Source organism: Erythranthe guttata, chromosome 11 (genome assembly GCF_056151865.1).
Source record: "Erythranthe guttata isolate IM_541 chromosome 11, IM_541, whole genome shotgun sequence".
NCBI lineage: Eukaryota > Viridiplantae > Streptophyta > Magnoliopsida > Lamiales > Phrymaceae > Erythranthe > Erythranthe guttata.
This window is the reverse complement of record NC_142543.1, coordinates 2980158-2999907: the sequence shown is the minus strand read 5'-3', so window position 1 is coordinate 2999907 and position 19750 is coordinate 2980158. Positions and strand designations below refer to the sequence as shown.

At 37.0% G+C, this 19750-nt stretch overlaps 3 protein-coding genes across 4 annotated transcripts; 2 read left to right on the top strand and 1 right to left on the bottom strand.

Moving 5' to 3' along the window:
• The first annotated feature begins 3238 nt into the window (after positions 1 to 3238).
• VPS15 (protein kinase family protein / WD-40 repeat family protein) lies at positions 3239 to 11393 on the top strand. 2 transcript variants are annotated; one of them, XM_012990029.2, is made up of 11 exons: positions 3239 to 3841; positions 4962 to 5084; positions 5187 to 5232; positions 5339 to 5499; positions 5871 to 5950; positions 6567 to 6672; positions 6879 to 7055; positions 7138 to 10299; positions 10432 to 10679; positions 10755 to 10854; positions 11027 to 11393. In XM_012990029.2, exons 1-11 carry the CDS (start codon positions 3569 to 3571, stop codon positions 11201 to 11203), a joined length of 4653 nt encoding a protein of 1550 aa, XP_012845483.2. In that variant the 5' UTR covers positions 3239 to 3568; the 3' UTR covers positions 11204 to 11393. The 2 variants fall into 2 exon arrangements, with proteins under 2 accessions (XP_012845483.2, XP_088681868.1); XM_088825742.1 differs by having other exon boundaries at positions 3392 to 3841; positions 5871 to 6136; positions 6462 to 6672.
• A 1095-nt stretch (positions 11394 to 12488) lies between these two features.
• LOC105965566 (putative pectinesterase 53) lies at positions 12489 to 15642 on the top strand. The gene is made up of 5 exons (XM_012990129.2): positions 12489 to 13043; positions 13405 to 13594; positions 13761 to 13967; positions 14552 to 14787; positions 15394 to 15642. The coding sequence occupies exons 1-5, from the start codon at positions 12490 to 12492 to the stop codon at positions 15539 to 15541; spliced, it is 1335 nt and encodes a 444-aa protein (XP_012845583.2). The 5' UTR covers position 12489; the 3' UTR covers positions 15542 to 15642.
• Positions 15643 to 17718: 2076 nt separating this feature from the next.
• LOC105965433 (protein IQ-domain 26) lies at positions 17719 to 19421 on the bottom strand. The gene is made up of 3 exons (XM_012989974.2): positions 18887 to 19421; positions 18527 to 18787; positions 17719 to 18435 (listed from the first exon to the last, which is right to left on the bottom strand). Exons 1-3 carry the CDS (start codon positions 19265 to 19267, stop codon positions 17827 to 17829), a joined length of 1251 nt encoding a protein of 416 aa, XP_012845428.2. The 5' UTR covers positions 19268 to 19421; the 3' UTR covers positions 17719 to 17826.
• Positions 19422 to 19750: the final 329 nt, after the last annotated feature.

Here is a 19750-nt window from a genome sequence, read left to right as displayed (position 1 = left end):
GACCTAATGCCGACTTAATGTAAAATTATATCAAACAACACACATAAACTGTTTATGATTTTATTAAGTTCCATTAGGTTTTGTTTACATGAGGTAACAAAACAAGAAACGTGACAGCAATTCTTGGAGCACAAAAGTAAAGTGCAAGGAAATTTGTAGTTTGACTCAATTAGGATAAGAATAATAAATTATATATATATATATATATATTTTTTTTTGATAGGAGAATAATAAATTATATTGAGGATAAATTATTTGAACTAAGGCTGCAAGTTGGATGAGACTGATCAGAAGAAAAAAAAATTGGAAATCGAATATCGCATCCAATTTCAAATGCAAAAATTCGAAATTCAAAAATTTGTTCCAATTCCAACTTTATTTTGAAAATTTCAGAAAAAAAAAAAAACCAACTAATTCTATTCAAATTCCAGTATTGAAATGTTACACCCGATGAAATCTATTGAGTGATTTTTAACCATTGATATGATTAACTAACTTCTCACTAACCACGCATATATGTGTTGATTATGTGCAGATTAACAATTAATAATCAACCGGCAAATAAACCTCTATTTTCTGAAAATTTATCTTGTGGCTTCCACTTATATTGGATCAAACACTTATTTTTGGGTTTAGCCCACTTTAGTGATAAACAATCAAATTTAATTCAAACTTATTCAAATTACATACAATATCCGTGAACAATCACAATCTTTAATAAAATAGTTCGAAAAAAAAAATTTGGAATTATTTTCATTATCAAAATTGGATCAGGAATCGGAAATATAATTACACTTAATATTAGAGTATCAAAAGAGGTGTAATTTACTAATTTATCCCCATTATCTAACTGAGAAAATGTATTCTTTAAACGGAAAAGGGGCCAATTGAAAAAACCCCACTTGTTTGAGTAATTACGGTCACCCCCTCTTTTTAAATTTTTTTCATAAAATCTTATATATAAAAGAAAGAAACGCTGGTCAACCCTAAGAAACCCTAATGGCATTTTTGTAATTATTTATCTTTAAAATATTTTTTTACTAATTTTCTAACTATATTTTTAACAATTATCAAAATTCATATTTGTCATTAATATATCTCAAATTTTAAGAAATAAAGATAGAAATTCGATTTGTTAAATTCATCATTTTTTTCACTTTTAAAATACGATCCCGTATATATAAAAGAAAGAAACGTTGGACAGCCCTAAAAAATCCTAATGACATTTTTCTAATTATTTATTTTTAATACTTTTTTACTAATTTTCTAACTATATTTTTAACAATTATCAAAATTCCTACTTTTCGTTAATATATCTCAAATCTTAAGAAATAAAGATAGAAATTCGATTTGTTAAATTGATCATTTTTTTCACTTTTAAAATACGATCCCGTGCATCACACGGGAAAAAAATGCTAGTTTATATAATTCGGTTATTACCGAAGCAAATCGTATATTTATTTTTGGTAAACGGTATGAAATATTAGTGTATCGAAATTTCACTTCGCTTATCTTATAAAAAAAAAAGAAATTTCACTTCGCTTTTACCAATTTAACTTTACTAAATTTACCTTTGGAGTATATTTTTGTATGATTATGCATAGCTGATGGGTAAACAGAAGGGAAGGAATTCATCATTTGACCGTAGCTCATGGATATGCCATAATTTCCCAAAAAAAAAAAAAAAAAAAACCCTGAAAATATCTCGTTTGATCTTATCCATTTATCCAAGTCCTTGTCAAGATCACATGACTCACCCCCCACCCCCACCCCACCCCCCAAACCGGGGGCCACCCCCTACCCCTCTATATGAATGACTTCTCACTACACTCCCACTCACTTATCATACCGGAAAAGCAAACGACTACAGTACATATTTGAAGATGAAGAACGATAGCAGCAGCAAAGCTTCGAAGGCAAGCGGCAAACCCGGCGGCGCGGAATTGCGCAAGGATCGGAAATCCGGCGCCGGAGTGAGCGGTTCGCCCAAAAAGGGCGGCCGCGGCGGAAAGTTTACGTGGGCCGGAGATGACTACTCGGCGGCGGAGCTCGGGCGGTCGGAGAAGGCAGCCGTTGACTTCAACGACCCGAACTTTGAAGAGGCCGACCCGATTACTCCATGATCCACTTCGATCTATACCATTCTATTCTGCGGATTACGCTTTTTTCTTTTTTTTTTTTCTTTTTTTGTTTTTTTGAATGTTGTGTTTTTTCGTCCGTTGAGATGTTTATGAAGAAATTATGTCCGTTGATTTTGGACTGTGATCGATGACCGGTGATCGTTGGATTGCCGATGTGTATGTATATAGATCTTTAATAAAACATGTATCAATTTTGGATTTTGATTAAGCACTTATTTAAAGCTTGTGTAGATTCTGATATCATTCGGCTTAACAAAAAAAAATATTATTATTAAAATATAAATACGTGCACATCTCTAATTAATCAATAGTTATAATTATGAAAATAGTTATTCGTTCAAACAAAATATTTTTCTTTAACAAAAAATTAGGTGGAAGATAATATTAATCAACCGACCCATTTCGAAACTACAAACATCGGTTACCGGCTAGGAGTGAGCATAAATTCGGCCAACTCGACCCGCCCGCGACCCGCACTACTCTTCTTTTAAATTACAACTAGCGGATTTGAAAATTGGAAACCCAAATGGTGTGGGTCGGCTTGCGGGTTGATTATAACGACCCGCCCGCCCTTATGATTATACATATATTCAAGTAAATCGAGGGTTTCAATCCAATTTGTTTTATTATGTTTTTCGAAAAATATGTATCTCCCATCCTTCTAATTTTTCTCTTCGATTGAGTTCATATTACAATATCTCTATTAATTTCCATGAAAATAGCGTACGAACCCAGAAAAACAACATCCTTGAAATCGTAGCCATTGATGCGGTTCTAGTGATGAAGAGTTCCTACAAAAACCATGTGAGAGTTTATAAAATAAAGTAAAAATGTGCAGAGTCGAGAGAATTCAAGAATACGATAGACATTTTATGATTTTATACTACATATATGTTTGATTGGGCGAGTTATAGGCATTGACAATAGTAGAAAAATAAAAACACTCGGAGAAAGTTGTTCAATCCACTTCACCCGCAACACCCGAACCGCACACTTTGGGAGTGTAATCGAGCAGGTGCAGTTTGCTAATTTACTAATAACCCGCTTCTATTGAGTTGGGCTGATTTTTTTCTTTTACAAACCCGAGCTACAATAGTAGGGTTGGTCGGGTTGATAATAGTTTTACTTGATCCGGCCCGGACCGGCCCGGCCCGGCCCATGTCCTGCTCTAAATTATAATTCAATCCCCCCCAAAATTTGTTCGTTAGTACACGCTGCATAGATTATTGTACTCCAATAGATTCATATACACGGAACCAATAGTAAGAACGAAGACAATCCCCAATCCCCAATCCCCAATTCCATGGCAGCAGCTCCTCTCCATTAATTCTCACACCCCAACCCCTAAACCCCCAAATTCCTTAAATTAATGACTGCTATTTAAATTTAAATCAAAATTCGCCGGAGAAAAATAAAATTGAGGGGTGATGGGGAACAAGATCGCCCGGACGACGCAGGCGTCGGCGACGGAGTACTATCTGCACGATTTGCCGTCGTCGTACAACTTGGTGCTGAAGGAAGTCCTGGGGAGGGACCGATTCCTCAAATCCATACTCTGCAAGCACGACGAGGGTTTGGTGCTCGTCAAGGTCTACTTCAAGCGCGGCGACTCTGTTGATTTGCGCGAGTACGAGCGCTGCCTCACGCGCATTAGGGACATCTTCTCCAAACTCGAACACCCCCATGTCTGGCCCTTCCAGGTTAGTCATCTCTTTTCGTTTATTGTCTCGAATTTTATTAGTTTAATTTGAGGTGATTGAAGTTTCAATTTTTAATGCTGTGGTGGTACGAATTGTGTTAAGTAATTTCGAGGGAGAAGAAGTATTGGATTTAGTACCTTCTTTTCGTGGAAAAAAGACGGAAATTTGATTATAGGGACAAGTTTGTTGATACTTGCATTCTTCAATTTCTATGGGACTACTTATTACCAGAGGTCGATAGGTGCGTGTGGAAAATTTCAGCTTTTTTCGAATTTGGTACGAATTGTCGTTAAGCAATTTGGAGGGAGAAGAAATATTGGATTTAGTACCTTCTTTTCGTGGAAAAAAGACGGAAATTTGATTCTAGGCACGAGTTTGTGGATACGTATTTTTCAATTTCTATGGGACTATTTATTACCCGAGGTCGATAGCTGCGTGTGGAAAATTTCAGCTTTTTTCGAATTTCTGGTTCATAACCGTATAGGGAGTTTGTGAACTGACTTATTAAAGTATCATTCTCGGAAATTGGAAGACAACTCATCAAATATTGGTAATAAGTTTTAGTTGAACTCATTGTTTCCCAAGTCCGTTTTCGTTTCAGTTCACTCATTGAGAAGCTTGTGGAAGTGATTTCTCTATATGAATGTGTGAGGTTTTAGTAAGTTGAAACTGTCTGCTTAGTGAGTAAATAACTCTAAGCAAACAAATCGTGGAATAGCTGCTGAGTTTCTTTTATGGTTCCCTTGCAATCAGTTAGTAAATAAACTGTAATGCATCTTTAGGGATTACTTCAGTCCGTAGATTAGACAATACACTAATGCCACAAAAGTCCAAAAGCAAATCCAAAAATTGTAATTTTAAAAGAAAGAAGATGATCGTTCTTTGCTACAAAAGTTTAAAAAATAATTGCTTCGGAAAAAGTAGAATGAACAAAGATTTTTGGTATATTGCTTTTGATATCAAGAAAATGGTAAAGCTTCAGTTAGTAAAGATTTTCTATAAGTTGTCTGTTGTGATTTATTTTTACAAGTCTTAGTTGTTTTGAATTTCGCCACTCTAATTGGTTCTCCTTTCCAAACAGTTCCATCAATAAATTTTTATTTTCGGATTTATTTTGCAGTTTTGGCTTGAAACAGATAAAGCTGCTTATTTGTTGAGGCAATACTTCTTTAACAATCTTCATGATCGATTGAGCACTCGCCCTTTCCTCAGCCTCGTTGAAAAGAAATGGCTGGCTTTTCAGGTCCCTGTTCCCCTCTGTTTGTTTAATATTGTTCATGGAACGAGTATTGGAAATTGTATAAAAAAAAGTAGGAAATGAAATCTCACTTACTGCATTTTGCAGTTGCTTTATGCTGTGAAGCAGAGCCATGAGCATGGGGTATGTCATGGTGAGATGAACAGTTAAATTAGTTTATATGTTCCTGCAAGTTCTGTCTGTGTTCTACTTCCTTTTTTCTATTACAAATATTTGAAAGTTTATGTAATTTGTTGCAGGCGACATTAAATGTGAGAATGTGTTGGTTACTTCCTGGAATTGGCTCTACCTTGCTGATTTTGCATCATTTAAGCCTATATATATCCCGTATGACGATCCCTCTGATTTTTCGTTCTTTTTTGATACTGGAGGAAGAAGACGCTGTTATGTTGCACCGGAGGTGCGTTTTCTCTGTTTTTTTGCATCTGCATTTCTTTCTGATCATGCATTTGTGTTAGCACTTGATAATGAGAAGTCTCCTCATAGTAAGGCATTGCTTTTGAGAGTAACTTCTATGTCACCAAGCAAGCATTACAGGTTGCTATACCCAATCTATTCCAAGCTTATTCGTAGTATCGATAAGTGGGACAGCAGTTTGCTAGCTAAGTTCTTAGCACTTCTATTTGATAGATTAAAAAATAAAATTTGGGTTTGTGTAGGCCTGCTGCTGTCGGCATGCAGCTAAAATTTTTGCCCTTGTTTTTATATTATTTGAGCGAGGTTTCTATTTCCAGTGTGATGATTATCAAATAATACGAGCTATATTTTCAGAGGTTCTATGAGCATGGAGGTGAGGCACAAGTGGTACAAGATGCAGTTCTCAAGCCCTCTATGGACATCTTTGCTGTAGGGTAAGTTTCTTCCTCACGGATGCTATTTTTACTTCGGACAATAATTCTCTCAGAATTCTTATTTAGATATTGATGTGAAGAATTGATTCAAAATTGGCGAGTCTTTATTAGACTGCAAAATACGGTAAAATCATTTCAAGGATGGATGGGAAAATCTCTTAATAGTTGTTACCATGCATACATTTTGTGGATAGTACTAATGACATTTTCTTCTTCAATTTATCTATTACGTAATGAATTTGGAAATTATATATCGTGCGAACGGTGAAGGTAAACCTGCAGATTGCTCATTGTTTATTTATTTTACTTCGTTCTCCATATGGATGTATCAATTATTCTGGCTTTTCATTGCATTGTATTAAAGATTCATTTATTTATTTTTCTTTAGATGCTTATCTTTTTTAGTTAATATGCATGTCATACATTCACTCTATGAATACCTGCCATTTGGAAGACAATTGGGATTAGAACCTCTATCAAACACTGTCTATGTTAAGAAAATTTATTTTAGCTAACCAGCATATTTATAACAGTAATTCTTCTCGCCTAAATTATTTCTAAGGAGCTTTATCCATCTTGCATTCAAGCACTTGAATTTCACAACTTTTTGTTTCAGGTGTGTTATTGCTGAGCTATTTCTCGAAGGTCAACCATTGTTTGAACTCTCTCAACTGCTTGCATATCGCAGAGGACAATATGATCCAACCCAGCATCTGGAAAAGGTACCTTCTCGAGCAGGGATGATTGTTTCTGAAAGATTTTTAATCATTCAAACTTTCCAGTTGCTTTTAGTGTGACCAATTGTCCCGCGAATAACATCTAATCTGATAAGAACTCAATCAATCAGTAAAAGCTTGCTCCAAGAGTCTAGTTTCATTTCAATTAACCTCTAAATTAAGTGATTGTTTTGTCACATGCATGACTGCAGATCCCAGATTCAGGAATACGTAAGATGATTCTTCATATGATTCAATTGGATCCGGAGTCAAGATGCTCTGCTGAGAGCTACCTGCAGAACTATGCAGGGGTTGTGTTTCCAATATATTTCTCACCGTTCCTTCATAAATTCTACTCCTTGTTGAATCCTTTGAGTTCTGATGCAAGGGTAAGGAACATGCAAAATCCTCTCTCCAGAACCCCCTTGGCGCCTAGTTATTGTGCTTCTAATTTATGTAATCACTCTGCAGGTTCTAGCATGTGAGACCTCTTTCCAAGAAATACTTAGACAAATGATGGGCAAAAGGAGTGGTGAGGATATGATCTCTGAAACAACTTTTGATGATAGAGCTCAAATGCCAAAAGCAATGGGGGCAAATCAAGATTCTAATAGGACAGATAAATCTTTGAGCGAAAGAAAAGAGTCCAACAAGAGCTCAAGTCACGATCGGTTTGATCTTCTTGGTGATGTGAATACCCTGCTTAGGGATGTGAAACAAAACAATGCACATTTTGGTATTAAGTCCGTGCCAGATAGTGTGGTCAAGACTGTAAATTCTCAAAATCAGCAGCACTATGGTCTGCAATCACCTGGTGAGCTGATTCAAAGTATCTCAAATATATTCCACCGAAGTCACCATCCTTTCTTAAAAAAGATTACAATGACCGACTTGAGCTCATTGATATCGGATTACAACAATCAATCTGATACATTTGGAATGCCTTTTTTACCATTACCTCAGGATATTTTAAGCTGTGAGGGTATGGTTTTGATTGCTTCACTTCTTTGTTCCTGCATTCGTAATGTCAAGGTCCCTTATATTAGGAGGGCTGCTGTCCTTATGCTGAAATCGTGCTCTTTGTATATTGACGACGAAGATCGACTGCAGCGCATCCTTCCTTATGTGATAGCCGTGCTTTCAGACCCAGCTGCGATCGTCCGATGTGCCGCGTTAGAGACTCTGTGCGACATTCTTCCTCTTGTCAGAGATTTTCCTCCGAGTGATGCCAAAATTTTTCCGGAGTACATCCTTCCAATGCTTTCCATGCTTCCTGATGATTCTGAGGAGAGTGTGAGGATTTGCTACGCCAGCAATATATCTAAACTGGCGCTAACTGCTTATGGTTTCTTAATTCACTCAATAAGCTTGACAGAGGCAGGGGTTCTTAACGAGACAAATCTATCCCGAAAGTCATCTACACAGGCCACATACACTTCTGCAGAGCCCAAGAAACCGAACAATGATGCACAGCTTGCTCAATTGAGAAAATCTATAGCAGAGGTTATTCAAGAACTGGTAATGGGTCCGAAGCAGACGCCAAACATAAGAAGAGCACTCCTGCAGGATATTGGCAACCTTTGTTGGTTTTTCGGGCAGAAGCAGAGCAATGACTTTTTGCTGCCTATTCTTCCTGCTTTTCTAAACGATCGAGATGAACAGCTCAGGGCTGTATTCTATGGGCAAATAATATTTGTCTGTTTCTTTGTGGGCCAACGAAGCGTAGAGGAATATCTCTTACCTTATATTGAGCAGGCTCTACATGATATTACCGAGTCTGTCATTGTAAAATCATTAGATTGCTTGGCCATTCTGTGCAGAAGTAGTTTCTTGCGGAAGAGGGTCCTGCTTGACATGATAGAGCGTGCTTTTCCTTTGCTATGCTATCCCAGTAACTGGGTAAGAAGGTCGGCGGTCGCATTTATTGCAGCTAGTAGCGAGAACTTAGGTGCAGTTGATTCTTATGTATTTCTTGTCCCAGTTATACGGCCATTGTTACGTAGACAGCCAGCATCATTAGCCTCAGAAAAAGCCCTTCTTGCATGTCTGAAGCCACCCGTCTCCAAAGAACTGTATCATCAAGTTCTAGAGAATGCCCAAAGTTCAGACATGGTGGGGAGACAGAGAAAGATATGGTATAATATATCGTCGGAGTCTAATAAATCTGAAGCTGGAGACTTACTTCAGAAAACTGCCAGGGAGTTGGATCCAATTAAGTGTTGGTCTGACAGACAAAATGATATTCGTCATAGCTTTTCCTATACCACAGGGGAACAAATGGTTTCAACTAATTTCGATGGTAATGAGAGCAAGTTCAAAGCTATTAGAAACTTAACACAAAATAATTTGAGTGAAGAGGAAGCCCGTGACCGTATTGCCTCAGAAAAGTCTCAACTGTCAGGCTTTATGTCGCCTCAAATGAGTTGCATGAACAGCTTTATTGACAAATCATCAGAAAGCATTCCTTTGTACCACTTTAAGGTTGACAATAAGCGAATATCAGGCACTGGTCCAGCTGCTTCCGATTCTTCATTACCATATAATTCCTTAGGTCTCAGCACTTCCTCCTTGCCTTGGATGGATCCAGCAAACAAATCGTTCAGTTTAGCAAGTTCAATACCATCCCCTAAGCTTGTGCCAGGGTCACTTTTTGTTGGTAATGGCCCTGCACTATTGAGAAGAGTTGTGCATGAAGAAGAAGACCGAGAAACTGACGAAACAGCTTATATCAGTAGCAAATTTCATGAGATGGGAGTGCCTGACAGGATGAAAGGGAGCTCTCTCGCAATGGGCGATCACTCCTCGTCGGCTGAGGCAACAGAATTGTCGTCATTAGCATGGTCGTCAACCATTCCCGATTCAGGGTGGAGGCCTCGCGGGGTGTTGGTTGCTCATCTACAAGAGCACAGATCTGCTGTAAACGACATTTCTATTTCAATGGACCAGCAGTTTTTCGTCAGTGCTTCTGAAGATTCAACTGTAAAGATTTGGGATTGCAAGAAGCTGGAGAAGGACATCTCGTTTCGGTCTAGGCTAACCTACTCTCTTGGGGGGAGTCGAGCAATGTGTGTGACGGTGCTTCAAGGCTCGACTCAAATTGTCGCTGGGGCAAGTGATGGGACGATTCATATGTTTTCAGTTGACCACATCTCTAGAGGGCTCGGCAATGTTGTTGAAAATTATTCCGGTATTGCTGATGTGAAAAAGACTAGTGTTGGAGAAGGTGCTATACTTAGTCTGTTGAATTATTCGGCTGATGGTAGCACTAGCAAAATGGTACTGTACAGCACACAGAACTGCGGGATTCATCTTTGGGATACGAGGACGAGTTCGATTGGTTGGAATACGAAGGTTTCTCCTGAGGAGGGGTATATATCCTCCGTGGTGGCGGACCCTTGCGGTAATTGGTTTGTATCTGGATCGTCAAGGGGTGTGCTTACTCTATGGGATCTCAGATTCTGCATACCTGTCAACTCGTGGAAATATTCTCTTGCTTGCCCTATTGAAAATATGTGCCTTTTTGTTCCTCCTTCTGGTACTCCTTTGTCTGTTGCCACGAGGCCGCTCGTTTATGTTGCAGCTGGGTGCAACGAGGTTTCTCTTTGGAATGCAGAAAATGGGAGCTGTCATCAGGTATACAAGCTTTCTTTTTTCTCGTCTTTTTTGGTTATTTTCCCATATCTCTGTCATAGTGTTACGTGTATGTGAATCATAAATGTTTTTTACAACATATTCTCTAGTGAAACAATTCTTCTCGATTTGCAGGTTTTGAGGGCATCAAACCATGACTCTGATATGGAGAATAGTGAGTCACCATGGGCTTTGACCAGACCATCTGGTAAGACGAACACTAAACCAGACCCGAGGCGAAGTATGAATTCTAAGTACAGAATTGATGAGCTCAACGAACCTTCTTCACGCGTACCGGGTATCCGTGCATTGCTTCCTTTGCCTGGTGGAGATCTGTTGACTGGTGGAACTGACTTGAAAATACGTCGGTGGGATCATTGCAGGTACTCACTTGTTTCCTTCTTTTTACTTTCATAAGAAAAAATTGCGTTTATTGACGTTTTCGGTGGCGTGTGCAGCCCGGACAGGAGCTACTGTGTATGCGGACCATCTATTAAAGGCGTCGGAAACGATGATTTCTACGAGACAAAGTCTAGCTTTGGTGTGCAAGTCGTGCAGGTATTTCAGATTGTTAGGCTAGGATTATATTATTTTATGAGTGATGAGGAAATTATCCGAGTTGTGGTGATTATTCATTTTATTTTAGGCTGATGGAAAACATTAAATTATCACATTCTCGTATCTTTGTACTTGTTGCTTAATGTTTTCTTACTTTCTTGAATGTAAACAGGAAGCAAAAAGACGACCTCTAGCAACGAGGTTGACCGGAAAAACTATACTGGCGGCTGCCGCCACGGATTCTGCAGGGTGTCACCACGATTCTATACTCTCTTTGGCTTCAGTCAAATTGAACCAGAGACTTCTCATATCAAGCAGCAGAGATGGCGCCATAAAGGTTTGGAAGTAGTGATCTTCGAAACGGCTATTTATTATTGTACATATTTATTTAAAATTCAGTACATAAAGTTATAGGAAGATAGATGAACTTGTCAGATACCGTTTGTTTCCGATTACCGGATTACTGTACAGTTAATTTCATATTTATGTGAAAGAAAAATACTTTCAGATGATTTGAAATATAGTTTGATTTAGACTTTTGAAGTGGTGGTAGTTTATTGCATTTGGCTGGGGAAAAAAAGGATATTTAGATTTGGATGTTCTTTGGTTTTGTAATCTTTGTTTAGCTGTTTCTACTTATGAATAGTTCTTGATTTCAAGATATTACATTTAAGGGTAACTTACAACCAACCCGTAAGGTGTGGTCAAATTACGAAAAAAACCCTCTTGTTTGGATAACTACATTTACCCCTCAACTATGAATCACTTATATTTCCATCATTTTGGTGTTAAATTCAACATAATCATCTAGATTATGTGGGTTGTTCTCTAGTTTGTAATCGTTATGTGCAAAAATACAGTGTCTGATGCACCACAATCTGATATTTTACAAGCTAAAAAACATATCTTATGATCCCCAAGTTTAAAAATGTGGAGCTCGAATAGGATAAAACGGATACAAAATTGAGAATATTCCATATAATTTAAAAGATTTCACTAAATTTAAAACCGTAAGGATGGACGTGTAAGAAAATTTATAGTTAAGGGGTGGTTGTAATTACCCAAATGAGATTTTTCGTAATTTGACCATACATCAGGGTGTGGTTGTAATCTACCCTACATTTAATATAAATATGACAAATTACAGCCAATCCCTAAGGTAAGGTCGAATTACAAAAAATTCTCTTCTTATTTGGGTAATTACAACCACCCCAACTATATATTATCTTACACGTCCACTCTTCCGGTGATAGATAATGATGCACTAATCACGAGACACTTATGCTTAGGTCATCAAGATGTTTTTTTTCTTATTTAAAAAAGAAAATTAAAGAAAAGGATTTTGGAACGCAATTTATTACATCTAGTGTTGGAATATATTCATTTTCAGACACAAACAAAGAAAGACACTCACGGGCACTAACAACAACTCTTTTATTAGCCAAATACTCTAAAAAGTGCATTCGTGGAAAGCTGCTTTGTGGCCTTCATTTTTCTGCCTGTGACACCTCCCCCCCCCCCCCCCCCCCCCCCCCCCCCCTACCCCCCACCCCACCCCCCCCCCCTACACACACACACACAAAAACTCTACATTTGATATATGTTAGTGGAATCACCCGTGATCTCTCACTCCATATGTCAATACCTATATTACACAACCAACTTTCCATACACACACATATATATATTTGTGTATATATATATATATATATATATAAACAACCAAGTTGCCAAATCAAAATTGCTTTCTCAAAATTCCCCTCTCTCTTTCTCTCTCTCTCTGTCTCTGTCTCTGTTTCTCTCTCTAGAAATACAAGAATGCCCTCTGACTACAAACACATTTTCCATGTCACAATTCTTGTCATGCTGCTACTGATGAATAATAGTGGAAGCGTTAGATGCCGCACGAAAGGCATACGGCCGAGGAAGAGCGGTAATAGTAGTTCATCCGTGGATACAACACAAGTCGAGCAATCGGAGCAGCAATTCTTGAAATGGGTCGATTTTGTCGGCAGCCTAAAGCACTCCCGTTTTAAGACCGCTAAAAATAAGGTTTTCCCTTCTTACACTCTAACCGTCGACAGGAATCCGCAGCTCGGAGACTTTACTTCAATTCAAGACGCAATCGACTCTCTCCCTCTCGTCAATCTCGTTAGAGTCGTCATCAAGATTCATGCAGGTGTTTACACGTGAGTATTCATTTTTTTTTTTTTACATTTTACGATGCTAAACTGGGTGAAATACACTGACCAGTCTCTATTTTTTATGATCCATACACGAATTTTTTTTTTAACCCGACGTATATTTCGACGTATATAATATAAAGTACAGAGTTGGTCAATTTGATGTTTATGGGAGGGGGTGACAAATTAAAGGGAGTTGTTTTCTATTTGTCCTTTTTAGGCATTTGATTCTTGTGAATTATATATGACTAATAACAAGTGCCAAGTGGCTCATGTGAATTATGTCTCTTTTAAAAACAAATTTGTCCTTTTAAACTAAGTGTGACAAATTGAAATTGAAATTAATTCGAAATTTAAAATATTGCAGGGAGAAGGTAACAATACCAACAATGAAATCATTTATAACAATAGAAGGTGCAGGCGCAGAAAAAACCGTTGTTCAATTTGGTGATACGGCCCAAACAATCGGGCCGAAAGGCATCCCCCTCGGCACATATGGCTCCGCCACTTTCGCAGTCAACTCTCCATATTTCATTGCCAGAAACATTACATTTAAGGTACTATACATATATATAAAACACGTGTTTCTAATTTGTATCGAGCAATGTACGTTGCGTTAGAGACTTAGTACTCGATTTCAGCTACTAAAAATATAAAATAAAAACTTGTTTAAATTTCAAAAAAAGAAATGCACGAATAATATCTATCCCTTTCTTGATGAAGAATACGACACCAGTGCCGCCACCTGGAGCTGTTGGGAAGCAAGCGGTGGCATTCCGAATATCGGCCGACACGGCGGCATTTGTGGGTTGTAAGTTTTTGGGTGCGCAAGACACACTCTATGATCACTTGGGTAGGCATTACTACAAAGACTGCTATATTGAAGGATCTGTCGACTTCATCTTTGGGAATGGTCTCTCCTTGTTTGAGGTAATTAAAATTCCAATTAGTTACTTAATTAATAAAAAATAAAAGCATGCTCTTATATACATAACCTAGCTATATAGATATACCCAATTGTCATTGCACACCATATAAAACAACATCAATAGAAACAAGAGATGAAACAAATTAAAAGTCCACTCACATCTTTGACTTTTTTGTATAAAATATCAATATTAATTTGTGATAAGTTAAATTGTTATATTTAAAATTGTGAAGGTCTAAATTGAAATATTATTAGAAAAAACCAACTTACTATACTAAAAATATGCAAACACTATCTTTTGGTAAAATCCTGAATTCGACACTGCGCTACTAACTTACGGCATTTGATTACGATTAAATTTGACATGGGTATATAACTATATATGCACTTGAAAATTGCGGTTTTTTTTTCTTTTTGAAATAGTGTGTTTTAATTATTAATGTGCATATATATATATATATATATATATATATATATATATATATATATATATATATATATATATATATATATATATATATATATATATATATATATATATATATATATATATATATATATATGTGTGTGTTTCCCTACGGTGCAGAATTGTCAAGTGCATGCAATAGCACCGATAATAGGGGCGGTAACGGCACAAGCGAGAAGCAGCATATTAGACGACAGCGGGTTTTCATTTGTCAACTGTAAGGTAACCGGATCGGGCGCACTGTACCTAGGGAGGGCGTGGGGCCCTTTCTCAAGGGTGGTCTTCGCCTATACATACATGGACAATATCATCATCCCTAAGGGCTGGTATAACTGGGGTGACCCTTCTCGTGAAATGTAAGTATATATCTATATATATGTAATTTATCATCGAGCTAATTATTTAGTACGTTTTTTGAGTCAAAACTATAATAATTTTTTTATCGAGATTCTACTGTAGCATCTGTTCTAGTTGACCCAATTGGCGTAGGCCGGTCACCTATTTTAATTTTGCCCCATTCATAAAACATTTACAGCCATACCTACTTTATATATCCACAATAAAATAAAAAATCCCCACTCATGTATAGATTGAAAATTGGAAAAATAATATATGAACTTTACAAATCATAATTAAATTTTATTTTATTATGTACCAAATCTTTTTCAATATCAATTTTCAAATCTTTTTGATTTTTTTTTTTATTTCCAACGTGTGCAGAATCTTGATGTTTGTTTGTAACGCTTTCGGTTATGCGATAACGAAATTAACTAAATTTTAAACCTCAACTAATCCACTAAATGCTGTCCATTTTTGTCATCTACCTCTCTAATGCATACCTATAAAACCATATCTACCAATTAAAATAAATTAATGAAGGGTTCATATATATTATAAGGTTTAATTAATTAATTAATTAATTAATGAGCTATACCTAACTTTATTTTTTGAATTAAATTTAGGACTGTGTTTTATGGGCAATACAAGTGCACAGGAGCAGGAGCAAATTATGCAGGAAGAGTTTCATGGTCAAGAGAACTTACTGATCAAGAGGCTAAGCCTTTTATTTCACTCACTTTTATTGATGGTTCTGAATGGATTAATGTATGAATTAATAATGATGAATCTATATATACATATTACATACATATTTATGAGATGTAAAGTATCAATTTTTTTTTTTCTTTTTAATATACCCATATATTTATGCATATGTGTTGAGAGATTTAATTGGCTGTGATTAATATCGATGGGGTGAGATAAAACGGGAAATTAGATGCTACATCTGGTTATTTATACTGAGTGTATTTGACGCGTGGATCTATACATAATCATACACACACTCATGTGTATGTGTGCTTAGTGGGTAGTTATTTATATAGTTCTACAGTTAAAACCCATCCGGTGCAAATAACCAGGTGTGGCATCTAACTCCCAAGATAAAACCGGTGGGAGTAAAAAAATTCACTTAGGGATTTAAGGGTATAAATTGGATGGATCAAATCAAAATTAACACTTTTGGGGAAACTGCAAATTTAAATGAATAAACTTGTTTTAAAATCATAATTTTTCGGATCGAAATCGGCCGAATTCAGAATTTTCAAACTTTTAGTCACCTATATAATATATAATGTAATAACATATATAATATTATAATCTTGATATTATAAGTGTGATATTAGGAAACATAAAAAATCAAGATTTCTGGAATTATGTTCGACAATTAAAATCGGATCGGAAATAAGAATCTAATAGATATTCCAGTTCCGCTCTAAAAAAATCGAATACCGGATTTCCGTAAATCGAAATGAAAAAATATTTGGATTGCAATCTGGAGCATTCCAAAATAAACCAACCATTGGCTTGTTGGGCTGAACCATGCTTAAACTATCAGGTGAACAGTGGGATCACAAATTCAAAATGAACCCAAATTTGGCCCAAGTGCTCAATCATTCAGAAGAATTAAAAAAACTTTAATAAATAAAAAAAAAAGTTTAAAATAAATAATTGTATGTCTTGTTTACCAACAACATTTGTAAGCCTCCTAACAAAGGCTCGTTGAATTTACTAATTAAAATTTATTCAAACTTGATTGGACCGAAATGAAAAACATCGTTTGAAAAATCAGAAATAATTCAGAAAATTATATTTAAATTTCCAACTTTACCCCTGAAAATATCTGTACCGTTTATTTTTAGCAGAAGATTTGCAGTCAAGTTTGAATATTACCTTATTTTGATTAATACAAAAAAATTTGAAAAATCTTATATTTGCCCAAAAATGGAAAGCCACGTGGGTGTAAACAGTGACATTCCAAGCTAGTTGCTGTTGAATTCTAATTCTAGAACATATTAAAACTATTGTCACAAAATTCAGGTGTTTCCTTTTTGAATCACAAAGACAAAAACTAGTGAGAAAAAAAAAATTAATTAAATTGGTTTTATTTAGGGAAATAGGATAAGAAATTGTTGAAATTAAAAAATTTAGGGCCCATCAAGTAAATTTCCTTTCTCGTGACTATATGCAAGTGTATAGTGTACTAGTGATCAGTAACACGTAATTCCAAATATAACTCACTCTTGTATTTTAATATAAAAACAAATATATTCCATGGCCAAAATTAAATTTAAACAAGAGTTTCATATCAATCATCATATAAATGTATGCTTAAATTACGAAAAAAATCTCTCATGTTTGGGTAATTATAATCACCATCAACTGTGTAATACTGTATTACAAGTCAATCCTTATGTTGTCAAATTTACCTACTGAATGAAGATTTTTTTCATAACATTGTACAAAGTTGAGGGGATATTATAATTATCAAACAATATGGAATTTTTTTCGTAATTTGAGCTTGCATAAGAAGGGTGGCCTTATTTTAGCCTAATCAAAATGAACCTACCTTGCGTTTGAATAAACTGATTTGGATTTAAGAAAAGTTTTTGCAATTGAACAATGCTTTCAAATCATCCAACATAATTAATTGTGCTATTTAAATTTTATTAATATTGTTTTAATTTCGAACCCGATTTTGATATATTTCTATTTTGATTTTGGCAAAATTCGAAACACGAAACTGTAGTCATTTGGATTAGCTTTCTGATCCAATTTAAATCAATTAGATGAAATGTCGTGTGACAAAGTTATACATGAACGAGTTACATTATGAATTTTAAATAATTCAATAAATCAAAGTTGCATGGATTAGAAGTTTACCTCAAAAAACTACAAGTTCTATGTTTCGAATTTCGCAAAATTTGGAATACAAAACAATAAAAATCGTGTTTATAATCGAAACCATATTATTAAAGCTCGATCGAACATTTATCAGATCCCTAAATAAAACCATAGATTTTTTTACATTGTTAAACCAAAATCTTTAGTGAAAAGTCTCATTGCCTAACAAAGCCAGAAGAGAAGCCAATCTTCCCCACTACAGCGTTCTTAAAATTAATGGCTTCTTCTTCTTCAGCTTGTGGGCCCGGCTTCTGATTTCTCGTCCCCATCAATTCATGGAGCGAAATCCTTCTATTCGGGCCGGGCTCGCCCGTTCTCTGTTTCGGAGCACTCTGCGACCTCTGTTTCGCCTTAAACGACTGCGTTTTCACCATGTAATGGCTTTCTCCGGCGCTCCTCGCCGGCGTAGCTGCTCCGGCGACGGCCGAAGAGGTGGCGAATCTAGGCGTGCTTTGCGCCGTCGCCGCGGCGTTGTACTTGTACTTGTAATCGTCCCCGCCGCCGCCGCCGATGATTCCCCATTCTAGCTCCGCCGTGTTCTGGCTCGTCCTGGGTGTTGGTATTCGAACCGGGAAAGGCGAACACGTCACTTTCGCCGGCGATTCGTCGCCGGAATCCGACATCCACGTGTTGTTGCTGTTGGCGGGCCTCCTGCTGGATCTCGATTTCGGCCAGCACCCTGTATCCACCTCCACTATTTTCGGGCTGTCGTACGACGACGAAAGCCTTCTGCTATCCACTGATTCATTCTCGTCGAATTTTTCCTGCCAATTGTTTGAAAAAAATAAAATTAGGTTAGGGTTTGTAATTTCTCAGCCGTAATTGATCATTTTTTAGAATGATTGTTAAACTCACCAAGGATTTTCGGGCTTGTAATTGAGGAGGAAAGCTTTGTTCGCCGCTGTTGATTTTCCGGCGGGCCTGAAACGGAGGAGGAAAAATTCCGCCGCCGTCGTTGATTTTCCGGCGAGTTTTCAGTGCCCGTACGCTAGCTTGTGCTCTTACGAGCGCTTCCATCCTGAGAAGAGTGGCGGCGGCGCGTTTACGCACCAGAAACCCCCTCACCACCGCCTGAATCTTCACCAGCCCCTTTAAAGCCCGCCGTGCTTTTCGGGCCTGTTTTTGCCATTTTCCCAAAAAAAAAAAAAAAAAAAACTACAAACATTAAAAAAAAATGTTATTTTTTTTCTTTCTAGAAATTAGTTCATTAATTACCAGGTGTCCGCGAAACACTCTCTGAATCATGGCAGCAGCAGCCCACTTTTCGCGGCCGCGGCCGTGGCTAGTGAGACGAACCACCTCCGCGGCCGCTTGAGCTGCGGCAACCGCGGCGTCAGCCGCGGCGGCCGTGGCGGCAGCCACCGCCCTGGCGTGCTTGCTCTGCTCCGTGTCGGGCTCGGAGTAGAAAGACCTGAGCCAAGCGGCCTCGGCGGGAGTAATGTTGGGCGGTATCGTCGCCGGATTCCGGCACAAAACAATGGGGCCCCGTACCGAATTGCCGGAGCTCCACCGGTGAACAACGGAATATTCCATTCTGTCGTTTTCTTTAGTCTCCACTCCAAACAGGCCCTTCAACCACCTTGTAGCTCTTCCCATTTTGTTTTCCCACTTAATTTCAAGAATGAGAAATCCTAAATTTGTAGGAGAGAGAGAGGAGAGAGAGAAGAGAGAGAAAGTAGGGTGTTTGAGATATGTGGAAAAGGCTGAGTGAGTACGTAAAAGAACACTGTTGAAAAAGAATAAAAAGTGATAAACACGATTTTTACAGAAAGTGATCTTGTATTTTATGCTGTCAGATTAATTAATTTAATAAATATATTTTTTTAATCTAAAAATTAGATATTAATTTATGTTTATATAATATAACATAAAAAATTCAATTACATGTTCCTTTCATCAGAAAACCTTTTCTCTGTAGAGAGAGAGAGAGAGAGGACAGTATGAAATATTCCCATACATAATAAACATGTTGTCTGAGCATGGTCTGAAAGCTGAAGATATGCTCTACTTATATTCCTTTTCATTAACAACACTTTTTTTCTCTTCATTCCTTTTGGTATCATCAAATGCCAAATGATA